This window comes from Ictalurus punctatus, chromosome 14, assembly GCF_001660625.3.
Source record: "Ictalurus punctatus breed USDA103 chromosome 14, Coco_2.0, whole genome shotgun sequence".
In the NCBI taxonomy this organism is placed as follows: domain Eukaryota; kingdom Metazoa; phylum Chordata; class Actinopteri; order Siluriformes; family Ictaluridae; genus Ictalurus; species Ictalurus punctatus.
In genome coordinates this window covers 27028012-27045413 of record NC_030429.2, presented here as the reverse complement: position 1 = coordinate 27045413, position 17402 = coordinate 27028012, and the positions used below count along the sequence as shown (strand labels likewise).

The following is a 17402-nucleotide window of genomic DNA, read 5'->3' as shown; positions in this document are numbered from 1 at the left end:
GGGAATTACCAGCAGAGGGCGCTACTGACTTCTTAAATATCGTTCACACAAAGAACTCTTTGAGCATGTGAAGACATGATGGCAGCCATTTTAGAAGAGATTCTCACCGCCATTTAATGGTTTCAACAAGGTGATGTTAAAAGTATTGAGTAAACCGATCACTGTCTCGCTGTTCTGTGGGCAATTTGTATACACCTGTATAAGGTAGTATGGTATTGTATAGAATGGTATAGTGTGGTATTGTAGTATGGTATGCGCCTTGTATAATCAGAGTAAATGCATTGACTGCACAGAGTGAAGAGATTTTCAGTTATATTCTTTGATTATGTGCGTGCATCAAAGTGTAAGTCAATATTTAATTTATATATGAGGATTACACTGTTTTTTGTCAGTTATTAAGTCACATGGTTGATTCTGTATTCAGACCACTTTGTCAATTGAGAATTTTTTATGTTTATAGAAAATTATATATATTTTTATGTAATATTACTGTTGCATATGGTGTGGATAATGATGTTAGTTTGTGTAACTTGACAGTTGTTTGTCAGTGTTTCTGAGGTGTGATTCAGACTTATTATTGGAACTTCTCTAATTATTTGCACTTTATCTGTTAAGGAGTAAAATTCTATCTGTTATGGTTTCAGGAAAGTCATATTAGTGCTTAATGTTCTTTATAGAATTAGAGCTGTGATTTCAATAGTGTTGTTTTTCTTTCTAAAGTAACCACACCTTGATCTACATGTTGAGATGAATTCTGAAATAAAGAACTAAAATGGGAACCTGTGCATTCTATATTCAATACCTCATACCTTTTAACCCAGTTATCAATAGACAACTTTATTACACTTTTATAAGTTCTGGATAATAACTGATCCCTCTAGTTGTTTGCGTTTAAGCTTCAATCATCCTCACAAAAACAGTTAAATATTGTTAAAGCTGCAGTACTGAAGCTTTTTTTTTTCTAAAAATTAACAAAAATTAATTATTGAGCAGTAAATAAAAACAGTTTGAGGGTTTTTTCAGGTAAGAGAGAGCAAGGCAGACAGTTTTTGGTGACAGCATTTCACTCTGAATAAATACCGTCACACACAAATGAACCTGATTCTGGTCTTTTTTATATTATTAGAATATATATTATACACAAATATTACCAAATTACTTGTATTAAAATTTAAACAAATACTGATATGTTTAGAATTTGTTTTTGTTTGAGATGTAGTTACACATTTAACCAGCAGAGGTCTGATCAAAAGCCCCGTTTTCAACAGAACAGACTTGAAGTGTCATTGTGTTGAGCTGGAGGAGAAAATACCACCTTTTGAATTTTTTTTTAAGCTGTAGATGTTTTACATAGAATCTATGAGAGAGAAAAATATTTGCCGCCTTCTGTTTTGTGTATGTCTCACACTAAATGGCTTTATAAATTAAAACAAAATCTAAGATAAAACAAAAGTAACTTGAGTAAACACAAAATACAGTTTTTAAATGATCATGTTTTTATTGAAGCAAGAAAGTTATCGAATACCAAATGGGCCTGTGTGAAAATGTATTTGCCCCCGTAGTTACTAATTCCCCGAATCTATGAAACTGCACTGATAATGGGGTTCAGCTGGACTAGACACAACCACGCCTGATTACTGCAAACCCTGTTCAATCACATCTACACTTAAATAGAACTTTTTCAACAGCATGAAGTTGGTTAAAAGGTTGAAAGAAATTCCAGAAATGATGAGGAAGGAGGTGATTGAAATACATCAGTCTGGGAAGGGTTACAAACCTGTTTCAAAGAGTCTGGGACTCCAAAGAACCACAGTGAGAGCCGTTATCTCCTAATGGAAAAACTCAGCACAGTAGTGAACCTTCCCAGATGTGGCCGAACTTCTAAAATTCCTCCAAGAGCACAGCGACGACTCATCCAGGAAGTCACAAAAGAGTCAAGGACAACATCAAAGGAACTACAGGCCTCTCTTTCATCAATAAAGGTCACTGTTCATGACTCCACTATCAGAAAGACACTGTATCGGAAGTGTTTGGTTGTAGTTATTGCTGCTAAAGGTGGAACAACCAGATTTTTAAATAAATTAATAAATAAAAACTATTGCGTGTTTACTCAGGTTACTTTTGTTTTCTGTTGTATTTTGTTTGAAGATTTAAAACAATTTAGTATCAAATATACTCAAAGCTCAAATATACTAGACAGTTTAAGGTTACCTCCAATTATAATTTATATATTTATAAATGAATAAATATGTATGTACACATACTTTTTCACAGCACTGTAAATGTCACTAACTTATAACTTGGTGTTTGATACCTGTACTGTAATCACCCTACACCCTGTAGGTCACAGGGCGTGGCTTTATTGTGATATTATGCTGCTGTTGATCATCAATGCTAAGCACATTAATGAGTTCAAATGTCATGCATGAAACAGGAACGTAAAATATAAAAGCCAGAACCACATCATCAAACAATAGTTTTAAAGCAATCACATTCCTGTTTATAATAAATATTTATAAATGGCTCTGTGTAATAAGAGAATTCTCTATCAAAATCCTTTCACATTTATTCACAGTGAAAGTCGACTTTATCATTCAGCGTATTGAGGTAAGTATTTACCTGTATTTTATAGGTATTAACCATTTTCTGGAAAACAGAGGGAAAAGGAGGAGAATTGGAATAAACAGGAGTCAGTTAAAGGTCTATTCCTTTACTGAGGAGAAATGAAGGAATCATAAACCCCATTGTTTCTATTTTCAGTTCATTACTGATCTCAAAACTCTGTTCTTCCTCTGTTCTAACCCTAAAATGTCACAGGGACTATGATGACAAAACCAGTTGTGTTCTCATAACACATGTTAACAGCATAAACTGCAAGCATCACATCGGCTAAAGTCAAATCTGATCCGGAGCTTAAGGTCATATAAGGCCTCGGGTCCTTAATAAGAGCTGGTAAAATCTGTTCCATTTATCAGTGAACTCACAACTGAACGTTCTCTACACGAGTCGTAGAACAGGTTCGAGGTTGATGAGGGACAAGTTTCTGTGTAAATGGGTGTGTATGTAAAACATGCCAAATGTATGCAGAATACACCACCAGGGGATTTTAAAATAAATAATAATAATAAATAAAGCTGAAAAGGAAGTTCCCAGAGGTGAGATATACTTGTGTATTTTATTATCTGTAAAGCAGATTTAATTTCTTATACAACCAGTAACATTCATTCCATTTATTTCAGTATGTTAAGTTCACTGGACTTTTTTACTCCCTAATGAATTCTGTCCACTTCTTTTTTGTTGTTGTTATTTTTGTTTTTAATTGCCCACAAAATGTTCTAACTTAGTTAATTCTACACTACATGGCCAAACTTATGTGACTTTAAATTAGTTTGGAGCTGCAGTGATGCTTCCCAGTGAGGAGCGAGTGAACACAAACCATGCAAAATAATAACAGAGCCACCAGTTTTTCCTTTAATTTGTCAACTGCTTCTGTGTGTGTGTGTGTGTGTGTGTGTGTGTGTGTGTGTGTGTGTGTGTGTGTGTGTGCATATTGTTTGATTTTGGTTGTAAACCTCACTGCTTAGACTTTATGTGGAAAATGTTCTAGCTAAACTAGAAAAAAATAATACATTTCTCTTTTTCTCCAGATGATGCAGGAATGAAGTTTCCTCAGCTACCGATCATGATCTTGTCCCTCCTGTCATGTTTACTCCTCCAGTTCTTATTAGAAGAATCCTGAGTCTGTGTACAGGACTGTGTCTTTATTCCACCAAGTGGTTGAAGTATTATGTTTTTTGGTTTTCCTTTTGCCCGCTTGAACACCTGTCTATCTGTCCATGTCAGTCAGAGCAAGGTGTGTGTAACCCAGCCACGGTTATACAATTATAGAATTATTCTGGAAATTATTTAATTTGACATGTAGGGCAATTATTATGATTATTATTATTCTTTCTTGTTGTATTTTGGTTTATTTGTATTTTTCATTATTATGGTCTTGACGCTGTTGATTGAGATTTGAGCCAATAGGAATCCAAGGGGGAGCGGAAGTCCCGCCTCTGTGTAATATTTCTTTCGGCAGAAGCCTGCTTTTTCTTTTTCTTTTTCAATTGAGCCACGTAGCTTTTGCAATGTTGGAGAACTATATACTTCTTATATATCAAACTGAAACTTTGCATTGAAGCTTCCCAGTATACACTGCTGCATAATCTTTTTATTTTGTGTAGCAAGAATGGGATTTTAGTGAGTTATCTATTTTGAGTTGATTTTAAACACTTGTAAACACTGACAAATGCTGGTAAACTCTGAAAAACGCCGGTAACTTCGCTAAATGTCGGTAACACCATAAAATGCCAATTAAACACTGACAAATGGCGGTAAATGCTGTACAAACTGAAAAACGTTGATCATCGCTTATACCGTAAATGCTGGTAAGCAGTGGTAAATGCCGTTAAATACGATAATGGCCGATAAACGCTGAAAATGGTAAATAAAAGCTGATAATCACTGGTAAAGGCCTATAAAAGCTGGTAAACAGTCATAATGGCTGGTAAACGCCGATAATGGCCAATAAATGCTGACAAAGGTTGGTAAATGTTGTTAAACGCTAATTATGGCTGGTAAACATTGATAATAGCTGACAAATGCGGAAAAACGCTGATAATGGCTGATTAAAGAAAGAAGAAAACACTGGTAAATGCGATAAATGTTGATGGCTGAACACTATATATGCCAATACATGCTAATGAACACCAGTAAACAGTCATAAACACTATAAATGCTGGTTTCTGCTGATAAAGGCCGATAAACAACGGTAAATGCTAATAATAGCTGAGAATGGCTGTTAATGGCTCATGATGCCGGTAAAGGCTGCTAAAAGCCGGTAACAACCAATTACGACTGATGCTCGTAACAACGATTACAACCGATGATCACATCATCTGCCAACACGTTCACAATATTATGCAATAGGAACATTTTATTCATTTATTACTCTTTGTTGCTCACCCTCTACTGTGAACTGTGCAGTATTGCATTTGTTACTCATCTGTATATATTCATATTCTTATTCATCTGAACATACAGTGAAGTGATCATAGTGTACATATTACCATTATTATTACTCTTATTTTTATTTTTCTATTCCTGTTATATTTTTAAGACATTTTTCTATTCTATTCCTATTTAATGTGTATTTTCTTATCTGTTGTGTGTAACTGAGCTGCTGTAACGAGGGAATTTCTCCAGTGTGTGATCAATAAAGTTTATCTTATCTTAATGACAATAATTTCTGATAAATGCTGGTAAATGCCAATAATGGCCGAAGAATGCTGATAAACGGTGGTAAACACTGGTAAACGCTGACAGTGGCTGATACACGGTTGTAAATGCTGATAATGGCTCAATACGGCTGATAAATGCTAGTAAACATTGACAAATGCATTTGCCATGGGGAATTTTAAGCAGACAATACAAATTCTACCCACTGAGCAAAACCCATATAAAGCTTTTCCTGGAGTAGAAACTATTGAGCTGCTGGTTTTCGGATTTCATCAATTTTAAACACCTGAGTCCAGGCAGTGAGGCTATTCATCACTCCTACTCCTCATCTCTGCATACTGATAATGAGCCTATTTTACAACACCATCTGCTCACCATTGTCTATTATCTTATTTGATAAAAACTGGCTGTGCTGACCCTTTCCCCTTTGGTGGCCGGCAGTCCTTCCCCTGCCCAGGCAGTCCACTCCGTCCCACTCCTCTGGATTATTGCCCTCCTGGCTGGCTCGCCAAATTTGTTGTGGGGAGTTTTTCCTGTCTCCCACATAGGTTCAAGGATAAGTAAGGAAACCAAACTTCTTAGAATCAGGAAGAATTTTATTACAAAGCTAAGCCCAAGCAATAAAGGAGGTCAGTCTCAAGAGTTAACACTGAAGAGTTGGCATGACATATTTGCTCCCACTATTTGGTTAATTCAGATTTGTCTTACTCACTCTAATTCTCTTGACCGCCACTAGATGTCTCCGCATCCCTTTATTTTACCCATTTACCATTCATTATCTATAGCATGCAAGGCCGCTGAGACAGCACCAGGTTAGGCTAACCTCCTTATCAACATTTGACACACATATCTCCTGCACATGTACTGTCAGTTCTGCCTGTTAATTGTTGGTCTGTTTAGTTGGTCTGCACGGGGCATGTTTACTTATTGTATTGCTTCTCTTCTGAAAACACCCTTTGGAGAGTAAATACTAAAGTTGTGTCCCAAATCACTTACACTATACACCAGTGGGCAATCTTATCCGGGTGGGCAATCTTATCCGGAAAGGGCCAGTGTGGGTGCAGGTTTCAAGTAAATTACACTTAATATTTGGTTGCATTTCCCTCGCTTGAAGTAACTTCATCAACCCTGTGACTCACTGACACCAAACTGTTGGTTTCTTCTGCTGTGAAGCTTCTCCAGGTTTTTCCTGCAGCTTCTTTCAGTCGTTGTGTGTTTCGGGGGGTTTCTCCCTTCAGTCTCCTCTTCAGGAGGTGAGATGCTGATCAGTTGGGTGAAGGTCTGGTGATGGACTTGTCCAGTCTAAACCCTTCACTTTCCCCCTGATGAAGTCCTGTGTTGAAGTGGAAGTGTGTTCTGGATCGTTGTGTTGCTGCATGATGAAGTTCCTCCTGATTCATCTGGATGCATTTCTCTGTGAATTGTCAGACAGAATGTTCCTGTAGACTTCTGAAGTCAATCTGCTGCTTCCATCATGAGTTCATGATCAATAAAGATTAGTGAGAATGTTCCAGAAGCAGCCATGCAAGCCCAAGCCATGGCACTACCTCTACCATGTTTCACAGATGAGCTTGTATGTTCTGGATCACGAGCAGATCCTTTCTTTCTCCACACTTTGGCCTTTCCATCACTTTGGTAGAGGTTCATCTTGTTTCCAGAACTTTTGTGGATCATCTCTGTATTTCTTTGTGAATTCCAGTCTGGGTTTCTGATTCTTACTGCTGATGAGTGGTCTGCATCTTGTGGTATGGCCTCTATTTCTGCTCTCAAGTCTTCTTCAAATAGTGGATTGTGATATCTTCACCCCTGCCCTTTGAAGGTTACTGGTGATGTCACTAACTGTTGTTTTTGAGTTTTTCTTCACAGCTCTCACAACGTTTCTGTCATCAGCTGCTGTTTTCCTTGGTTGACCCGTTCCATGTCTGGTTTTTAGTACATGTGATGAACTTTAAGTCGTGGAGAAGGAAGGCGGAGGCAGGCTTGAGTCAACTCGACTGTTTATTGTGCTCCTTTTTTCTTTTCCTGCTTTTCAGCGTTCTTTTTCTTTCCTTGTTAACACATGCATGCACACACAAACACACACATCATGCTGGTGGATCTCTCTCTCTCTCTCTCTCTCTCTCTCTCTCTCTCTCTCTCTCTCTCTCAAGGCATGTGTGTCTCTCCCTCTTATCCTTGCCTCGTTTCACTGCTACAGAGAACATTCCTTACCACTCACTTTCTCTGGCTCCACCCCCCATTCCCAAACCATCGCTCGTCCACGCCCCACCTCCAAATTACACTAGTAGTTTATTTCTTTTTCAGGACATTTCTAATTGTTGTATTGGCTATACCCAATGCTCGTGGAATGGCTCTGATAGATTTTCCCTCTTTTCTCAGCTTCAAAATGGTGTGTTTTTCTCACATGGAACCTGTGACTGATCTCTGATCTTCATGTTGGTTTATCCTTTTTAACAAGAAATGCGTTCTTCACAGGTAAAACCCAGGGATCTAATCAAGAGTAGACATTCAGAGCTATTAATTATTTAAATAATCAATTTAACAAGACACACCTGGGCAACAAGAAACACCTATCAGTCACAGGTTCCAATATATTTGATCACATATAACAAATGGGTGGGTTCAAGCAAAAGGTGCCATGTTATAAGTTGTTTAACACATCTAGATGTAAATATCAGAAAAAATTAAAGCTGAAATTCTGTCGTCTCTTATAAATCTTTTGCTCTTAAACCCAAATTTCTTAACAATAGAATTGGCCATGCTGTTCCAATACTTTCAGTAGGGACTGTATGTTCTTACATATTTATTTTGCTTCTTGAGCTTTGTTAATTGCAGAGATGTTGCTTCATTCACAATAATGTTTTTTAAACATTTTGTATTTTTTAATTATAAGTGGTTGTTCAGCTGGAGTGAAAAGCGTCTTTTATTCATTTCCACGCCCATGGTGAATCCTTTTATCTGTGCTCCACTGAAGATGGGTTTTTAAAGGTAATCGTGACCTGATTGAGCTTGTTTACCAAAATATTAATCATCTCTTCTGGAATTGATAACTCTGGATATGACATGCTGAGGTAAATCAACTTACAGTTCAATGTTAAAATTTAACGTTTGGTCAGACAGTTTTCTGGAAAACCTCCTGGTGCACTACATTAACTACAGCTTTTTCCAGGATAAAATGTATTCGGGGCTGTGCTCCTCTGTAGCCCCCAGTGATATACCCTTCTAACACCACTGGTCATATGCATACTCTACGTGATCGTACAATAAGTGTGAATCACAGGTAAAACTCATACTAGATTTATAAATATGCTAGTTAGTTGTTTAGTACTAAATTTATGAATTTTTGTGAGGCTTTGATGCTAATTCGTACAGTATAAACTGTTCATATGGAATCTGTAAATGGAATGTATTCATTCACATTGCTGAACATGTTTGCATGTAAAGAGAGCCTCTGTGTGCCAGTGTCCCACAAAGATTTACTGTTATTCTTGCACAATTTTTCCTTCAGTCTTTTTTTCATACAATAACTTTGGACACCAGTGCTAATGTCTTTACACCTGCTTATATTTCTCTGTTCACATGACTGTTCTGTCCCAACTGTTCCACAAGAGTAAGCAAAATGATTCACTTGTTCATTCATTTTTTTTCTAGTTAAGTAAAGTGATGAACTGATTAATGTACCAAAGAGGCTGGGTCTCTGTCTGAGAATTAAAATAGGACTAGTGATCAGCCGCTTACTGGACACTTGACAAAACAGGATGTAGGGGCTGGCAGCTAAACAGGAACTCAAGACACAGAAGGAACAGAGAGGTTTCAAATAAAGCAATTTAAAAAGCAGCACTAGCTTGTAGGCCTCTGTAGCATCTCAGCAAGGAATGGCCCATCTCCTGGATCTTTTTACACTACAGCTGCTGTTTGGTGAGTTTATATATGCAAAATACCAGATAGGAGTAAATTATAAATAACTGTCATTAGGGTAACTGGTGTTCAGGACTTTATTGAAATTATTAGTCTGTAGTATATCTAGGGATAGAATGCAGTCATATAACAGTCTGAACAGAAATGTATCTGAAAGCAGTTTTTAATGTCAGTGTAACAGTTTCAAACCAAATCTTGTGATTTTGAGTAAACTCTGAACTGAAGCAGTCGCTAAATGTGGACTCACTGAATGATTTATCTGTTCTCTTAATGTAGTGGTATTTTTACAGGTTTCTTTACACCGTGTCTCCTTGAGATCGCTTCAACTGATCATTTATCTGTCCATCCTGGAGAGAACATCACCCTGCTCTGTAACATCACTAATTATTCTGAGATATCGTGGTATCGACTGAGATCTGAGGAGGTGAATCTGCTGATATCTGCTGAAAAATTCAAACTAGAGAAAACCTTTTCCCTCCGTTATAATGTGAACGAGAGTCACTTTGATATGACAGAAAGCAGCAGTTCAGTCAGTTTAGTGATTATTGGAGTTAGAGAGACAGATCTGGGATTTTATTTCTGTGGACGTCGAAACAGAACGACACACATTCAGTTTGGGAAACCCATCAGACTGGACTTTACAGGTGGGTGCCAATACTTTATTTAATTTGACTGATGCTGTCTTTATGTATATTTATATATTTGTTTAGTGTTGCATCATATAACTTAATTTTCATCAAGGTTTTGGAATAAAATCATACATTTAACAAAACATAAATATTTAGGCTTTTCACCAATTCTGATCATCAGGGTCTCTTCCCAACACCCCCCCCCCCCCCCCCCCCCTCTCTCTCTCTCTCTCTCTCTCTCTCGGTTTATTTATGTTGGAGATTTCCCCCTGATGGAAAAGTGAAATTAATTTAAAGACTAAGGAGACAGTACATTTCTTGAATTGTTAGTTTAAAAGGTTTATTGAACAGACACTTCTCACTCAAGATGATCAGCTGATCATTTTTTCGACAGATAAATATTTAAATAGCAGAGCTAAGTTTATTGTCTTGTGTATAGAGAGACAAAGTTTGTGAACCCTTTGGAGTTACCAGGGTTTGTGCACTGATTACTGATATACTATGATCTGATCTTTATCTGAGTCAGAATTACAGACAAACACAATTTGATTAAACTAATAACACACATGTAGTAGTAGTTTTCAGGAGTTTATCGAGCATACTGAGTAATAATTCACAGTGCAGGCTGGAAAAAGTAAGTGAACCCCTGCGCTAACTACTTCTCCAAAAGCTAACTGGAGTCAGGTGTTTAAATTGAGGAGATGAGATTGGAGGTGTGGGGTGTACAGGTGCTTTACCCTTTAAATAAAGACACAAATTCCAGCTACTGACAAATCTGTTCTTCTTGAGAACAGCTCATTAGTGTGAACCATGCCTCCATCCCATCAACGTTCACACCACCGTAAAAGACACATTATAGAGACGCACAATGCTGGAAAAGGCTGAAAAGCATTTCTAAACACCTGGGTGGTCATCAATCCACAATTAGTATAAATGGAGGAAATTCAGGACTGTTCTACTCTCCCTATGAACAGGCGTCCTGCAGACCACCACGAGCCTAGAGGAAGTGAAATCCTAAAGGAAGTGAAGAAGAACCCAAGGGTAATAGCAAAAGACCTGCAGAAAACTCTCCAAACTTTGAAAGTTCATGTGTCCACTATCAGGAAAACACTGAACAACAATGGTGTTAATGGAAGGAAACCACAAAGGAAACCACTGATGTCCAAAACAAAGTCTGAAAAAGAATAAAATGTATGTTTTGGAATGGTCGAGTCAGAGTCCTGATCTTAACCCCATTGTGATGCTGTGGCATGACCTGAAGAGGACTGCTTGATAAATATTGATAAACTGAAACAGTTTTGTAAGGAGGAACAGTCCAAAATTCCTCTGCACAATGTCAGTCTTATACGCAGCTACAGGATAAAAATGGTGGAGGTTATTGCTGCTAAAGCAGGATCTACAACTTATTAAATTCAAGGGTTCACTTACTTTTTGCAGCCTGCACTGTGAATAATAACTCAACATGCTCAATAGAGACTTGAAGATCTGCTGTTTGTACATGATTAGTTTAGTCACATTGTGTTTGTCTATAATTGTGGTGTAGATGAAGATCAGATCAGTGTTTATAAATAATCAATGCAAAAACAAATTATTGATCTATTTTTCTGTGTATTAGCAGAATTGTGCAAGTTAGTGAGCATGTTTCTTTTGCATTCAGATTCCGCTGGTTTTCTGATTACTGATTGATAACACAAGTATAACCTCATATTTATACCTCAAAGAAACAGGGCATGGATAAAGGCAACAATAAAGTCCCCGAAAATTGAGAGCAAATTTAAAATATAGTACATGTGAAAAAACACAGCTTTGATTTAATATTTTAATAAAAATGACTGTTACTTAAAAAGGAGTTAGTATTTTAATTAAAACTACTATGATTTTTTTGTTGTAAAAGTCATGTTCAAGTTAAACAGCTGAATCATGGTGTGTGATGCTGAAAGGGGAAATGGATAAATGTTATATGACTGTTTTTAATTCAGTGTCAGTGAGTGAATCAGAGTGCTTCATTTTGAATCGTACAGATGTTTTTCTCTGCACTACACTGATCTCTGTCACTCTGTGTTTATCTGATCCTCCAGTTACCCAGCAGTCTACAGGAGCAGCGCTCCGGATTATAATGTCTGTGTGTCTGGTCTCCATCCTAATAATCATCTGCATGTGTGTGTTCTGCTGCAAAATCAAAGGTGCAGTTACTTATCCAGATCATTTTTAATTGGGCATCGTTTTTCAATAAGCTTTAAAAGCGCTATTTAAAAAAATATTAGTCCTTTGAATACACTACCAGTTATTTGAGATTAAATTAGCCAATGATTTTGATATATTAAGAATGATATTTTCTCAGAAGTAACTCTTAGATTCTTACCTTATTAAAGTGGAGTTAATGAACCAGTGACAGAAATATGAGTGTGGCATTATAAAATACAAGTGTATGTGTGTGTGTGTATATATATATATATATATATATATATATATATATATATATATATATATATATATATATATGTGTGTGTGTGTGTGTGTGTGTGTGTGTGTGTGTATATGTGTGTATATGTATATACATATATATATATATATTGTGTGTGTGTGTGTGTGTGTATGCATTAATAGTATAAAGGCATTGTGCAAGAGTCAAGCAGTGGGAACGATCTTTCTCTAAACGTGACTGTTTAGAAGATGTTATAAATCGGCTGTATGATAATTTTCTTCAACTAAATGAAAAATTAAGAGATGATTATATTTGGTCCACCAAAACACACAGATAAGATAACCAGTATTCTTCCTCCTTTATATAACTGTGTAAGACAGTGTGAGAAATCTTGGTGTGATAATTGACTCAACACTTAGCTTTGATAAACAGAACAATTCTGTTGTTAAAATTAGCTTGCAATAGCTTAGGGTGATTTCTAAGCTAAAACCTAAAACTTAAGCTAAAAAGACTGATTGGGAGTTCCCTGTACTTACTCCTAAATATTATGGAATGATCTCCCTCTTTATATTCGCTCGGCCCTCAGCTCTCAGCTGAAAACACATTTTTATAATTTGGCATTTGAATTAGATGTCTGTTCTGATATTGATTGTACTTTGTATATGCAGTTTCTGTTGTGTGTGTGTGTGTGTGTGTGTGTGTGTGTGTGTGTGTGTGTGTGTGTGTGTGTGTGTGTGTGTTTGTCATTTTTCTGTTCTTTGATTATCTGGTTGCGGAGCACTTTGGTCGGCTCTGTTGTTTTTAAATGTGCTTTATAAACAAGTTGAGTGACTCACAGAACTTTGTGTAGGTAAACTAGTTAAACGAACACTGAAATATGAACCAATAAAAAGTCTGAATTTTGTTATTGAATTTTGTTATCTTAATGTTTTAGTTAATTTTTTTGTATGTATAGTATTTTTTAAACAAATTCAATTCTTTTCCATTTCAGGAAAGTCAGTATTGTCAGGCAACAGCTGCAGTAACACCACAGACTCCACTGAAAAGGTACCAAAGACATTATTTTATTAGTTTTTTTCATCACTGTTTCTATATCAACATTTGCTTAAGTAATACCAAAACATTAGAGTAAAAGTGCCTTTCTAAAAAATTTAAGTTTTTTTTTAAAGAAACATAAGAAGCTGTACATCTCATTGGAAATATGGGTTAGTGTTAATAAGTGCTTGCCATGGTCTAATGTGCAAATGTGCACTTTTTATTCTCACTACACAGGACAGTTCAGGTCATGACACAGTGCACACTAACTTCACAAAACAAGCCTCATAATATACTCAATATACATGTGTATCTGTACAACGCTGTATATTTAGGGATTCAGTTGTGTTGGTTTTCACTGTTTGGAGGAGAAATGGAAGGGCAGTTGTTTCATGGTGTAATGTGATGGTCCTCCCTCTCTCTCTACAGGAAGAAAATATTCATTATGCCAGCATCCAGTACAAAAGAAGGTCCAGAGCAGCTGCTAAGAAAAACACAGCATCAGATTCGGACAGTGTGACCTACGCAACAGTCGCCTCACAGCCTCGGAGACACTGACCTCTCTGACACTGGCTCTCGTCTTTATTTGTTTTAAATAGGTTATTTAGTTGACAATGCATTATTTAAAATGAACTGTTTTGGACTAAATATTTGGAATTAATGAATAAACATTATAAGAATCATCTGTATCTTAAAATCTGTGTGTATATAAGGCCTAAATAAACCCGACCTCATTCACTGATTAAAAAAGAGTGACCCAGAGCTTCTGGGATTCTGATGGAGATAAAAACATGTTGTAACTGGTTACTGATGTCTCTGTCTATGTTGATAGCAGATAAATAGCTCCAGTTACAAACTCATGGAATGCTCCAAAGTTAATTAATGATTGATGTAATGCCCATCTTGAGCACTTGATGTTAATGTATATGTAAAAATGCACAAATAAACTGAAATGACTAAAATATGAATCTCTAGTCCATCATTATTGATTCTAGAAATTAAATTCAGATATACACTAGCCCAACTCTATCAAAAAGACCTTTATTAAATGTGCAAGATGTTTATAGAATTGTCCTCAAGGTCAACATGAACTGGTATGAATGTGTAATGTACTACATCTAAACTAAAATAAATATCACTAAGAGCTACACGTATACAAGAAGTGTCCTGAAACAAAGAGAAATGTCTTTCACCTCCTCAGTGTATATCAGTGTAGGGGTAAATCTTACGTGGTATAAAGCTGCTGTTCAATTTAACGTGCTGGATGCAAGTTTTGTGAACAGCTGCAAAAGCCAAAGTAATACACATTCATAGAGAACTCGGGGCTGCATCCAAACTGACATCATACAAAACTCTGATGTACAACAAAATGCCTCTCATTTTTCTGTATGTACCTCGAGTGTATAATTCTGTGTGAGCTGTTTTCATATCTTCATGTTCATATAAATCAGTCAGTATTAACAATTTGAACAGATTTAAACTTCAACTCAAACTATACATTTCTTAGAGTCTTAGAAATGTTTTAGTCTGAAATCTTATTCTGAAATACAAAAAAAGAACAGAACATTTCTCTGGTATTAAACAAGGCAATTTTACCAGCAAAGCTTTTCTTCTTCTGCTTTTGATCTGTGGGTTGTGTTAATAAACACATGGCCTGAACAGGAAATACCACACAAGTGGGCGTGTTCTCAGACTGCCATCATGATAACTGATCTTTATGTGCCTCAACGGTTTAATAAATTTAATGATTTACATGAATTCTGTTACACAGAACAAATAAAGAAGATTTTTTTCAAGCATAAACAGTAAATATTTATTATCGTCATTTCTTCAATCTTTTTTCTGAGGCAGAAATTGTAGTGAAGTTATTCTATTTATTCATAGTTGACATTTATTTACAGCGATTCTCACACAGATCCTCCACTGAATTAGGGAAGTCAAAATGCTTCTGTCTTCATGCCTTATGTTGCGGTTTAGCTGAAGCCACAAGCCCATACATCCTGTTCTGATCAAATTTCCAAGAAGCTAACATCACTACTCTGATTATTCATAGAAAGCACTTACACACCCAGCCTCATGAGTTATTTCAGCAGTTTGTCACTTTGTATAACTATATAAAGTTAATTGTTAATTGACCTTTTCCCTTACTCGTGCATGAGGTGTGATAGAACAGTCATGTGAATACAGATATTAGTGGAAGGGGTGTAAATGATGTGTTTTGTGAAAATGTGAAAATGATCCTCTGGAAGCTGGGTCAATTCTTCATTTACTCTGACAAAGAGATAACAGTCTTGTACAGTGTGTGCTTTTACCCTCAACATTTCTCTCCCATGCAAACACAGTGCGGAAAGAGCAAGAGGAATAAAATCAATAAAATAAAGATTTAACATGAATGACAAAAAACATAACTGACAAAGAGATAAGAGTCTCATACAGTGTGTGCTTTTGCCCTCAACATTTCTGTAAAATAAATTTCAAATTTCATGATTATTCATTATGTCATAATGCAAGGATTTTATCTAGAACTATAAAACTGGATCTGTACTGACTGCTTGAACATGTCCGGGCTTAGTGGTGCACTCTTGATCTAGGATCACAAGCAGGTCATGCTCCACAACATGTCCTATGTGCATATATTTCTGCACACTCCTGACCATGCTTATGCAGGAAGCACCAGTGGTAAAAAGTGTAATAGAGGGTAAACCGATTATGAGGAGCTTCCATTCTACATATTGTCCATTATATCAGCACATCTGAAAGAGTATTTACTGATTTCACTGCTCACAACAAGATGCATGAACTTGTATTGACCTTGTATTGTATTGTATTGTATTGTGTATGAACTTTGATTGTTTACACTTTTTTAACCTTCGCTGCCTGCCCTGACCGTCTGCCTGTTTAACTACCACGTCTCTGCTCTGCCTACAACATTGACCTCTGCCTGCCATTACGTCTATTTATATTTCCTCATTTAATAAAGCTGCACATGGATCTCCACTCCGTTGACCCTTCATTACAAAAGACTTTTGACTTCGCCCAATCCTGATCCAGCGGCTATCGTACATTTATCGACCGAGGTCTCAGCTGAAGCAAAAGTGTTCGTAGTGCACCAGCAGCAACTGGAGCGGCTGACATCGCTATCAGAGGAACTAGTAAAGGCTATGCAACACAGTTCCAGCAGCTCCGCCATCTTGCCCCGTGAACCATTCCACTCCTGCTAACACCATAACCGCTAGTCCACGTTTCACTTTTCTGGAGAAATTTGATGGATCACCAGCCAAATGTAAAGGGGTTTTACCACAATGCTCGCTTTGTGAATGGGACTGGTATAGGCAGTCTTTCTCAAAAAAGCTTTTATTAGTCATAATGATTAAAAGGAGAAAGAATTTGAACTTCCATATTTGTTCTGTTTGACTCCAGCCCTACATCTGTGGCACGTCCTCCATCCAGAGTAATTGTTCTGTTGTTGTTAAACTTGTTTACAGGCTGCTGAGTAGGTGACATAAGCACATCTCAAGGTATGTACATGTACCTACTCAACAGTGTTGGAAACAAATTCGGTACAATTCAGGGTGTATGTGCAGAACCAAAAGGCAGCAAGAAGGTGGGCTTAAACCCTTGAATGTGGCAAAGAAAATTAAAGAGGTCTAAACCCCTTTTATGAAGAGATTTACTGAATCTTTGTCTCTCTAAAATCCCAATATACACCTCCACATCAATGGTACCATCACACATGTGCAACTCTATTATGTAAGAAGGAAGCCACACATCAACTCCATGCAGAAATGCTGATGAGTTCTCTGGGCCAGAGCTCATCTCAGATGGACTGAAAGGCAGTGGAAACGTGCGCTGTGGTCAGATGAGTCCACGTTTCAGCCAACCAGACTGTTATAAGTGAAAGGTGTAAAAGCCAGCTTCTGTGATGGTATGGGGTGCATCAGTGCCCATGGCATGGGTGACTTCCTTATGTGTGAATGAACCATTGACGCGGAGGTGTATATAGTGATTTTAGAGAGACATATGCTGCCATCAAGGCACCGTCTTTTCCCAGGAAGTTCATGGTTATTTCAGCAGGACAATGACAGACCTCATTCTGCATGTGCTACAACAGCGTGGCT

At 37.0% G+C, this 17402-nt stretch overlaps 2 protein-coding genes across 24 annotated transcripts in view; both read left to right on the top strand.

The window, feature by feature from the left end:
* The window catches only part of LOC108274794 (uncharacterized), a 588939-nt gene that overhangs the window by 536566 nt on the left and 34971 nt on the right, over nucleotides 1-17402 (top strand). For 2 of the 23 annotated variants that reach the window (XM_053685856.1, XM_053685858.1), the window contains exon 12: nucleotides 3648-5250. The exons of 17 other annotated variants lie outside the window; for them this stretch is intronic. In XM_053685856.1, coding sequence (XP_053541831.1) covers nucleotides 3648-3739 — 92 coding nt within the window. In that variant the 3' untranslated portion in view covers nucleotides 3740-5250. Of the gene's footprint in view, nucleotide 1; nucleotides 780-3647; nucleotides 5251-17402 lie in introns of those variants that run through there. 4 more of the 23 variants (XM_053685843.1, XM_053685844.1, XM_053685838.1 and 1 more) reach the window with 2 other exon arrangements.
* On the top strand, nucleotides 6703-14271 carry LOC108274858 (uncharacterized). The gene is made up of 5 exons (XM_053685874.1): nucleotides 6703-9195; nucleotides 9486-9839; nucleotides 11903-12007; nucleotides 13241-13296; nucleotides 13714-14271. Exons 1-5 carry the CDS (start codon nucleotides 9153-9155, stop codon nucleotides 13840-13842), a joined length of 687 nt encoding a protein of 228 aa, XP_053541849.1. The 5' UTR covers nucleotides 6703-9152; the 3' UTR covers nucleotides 13843-14271.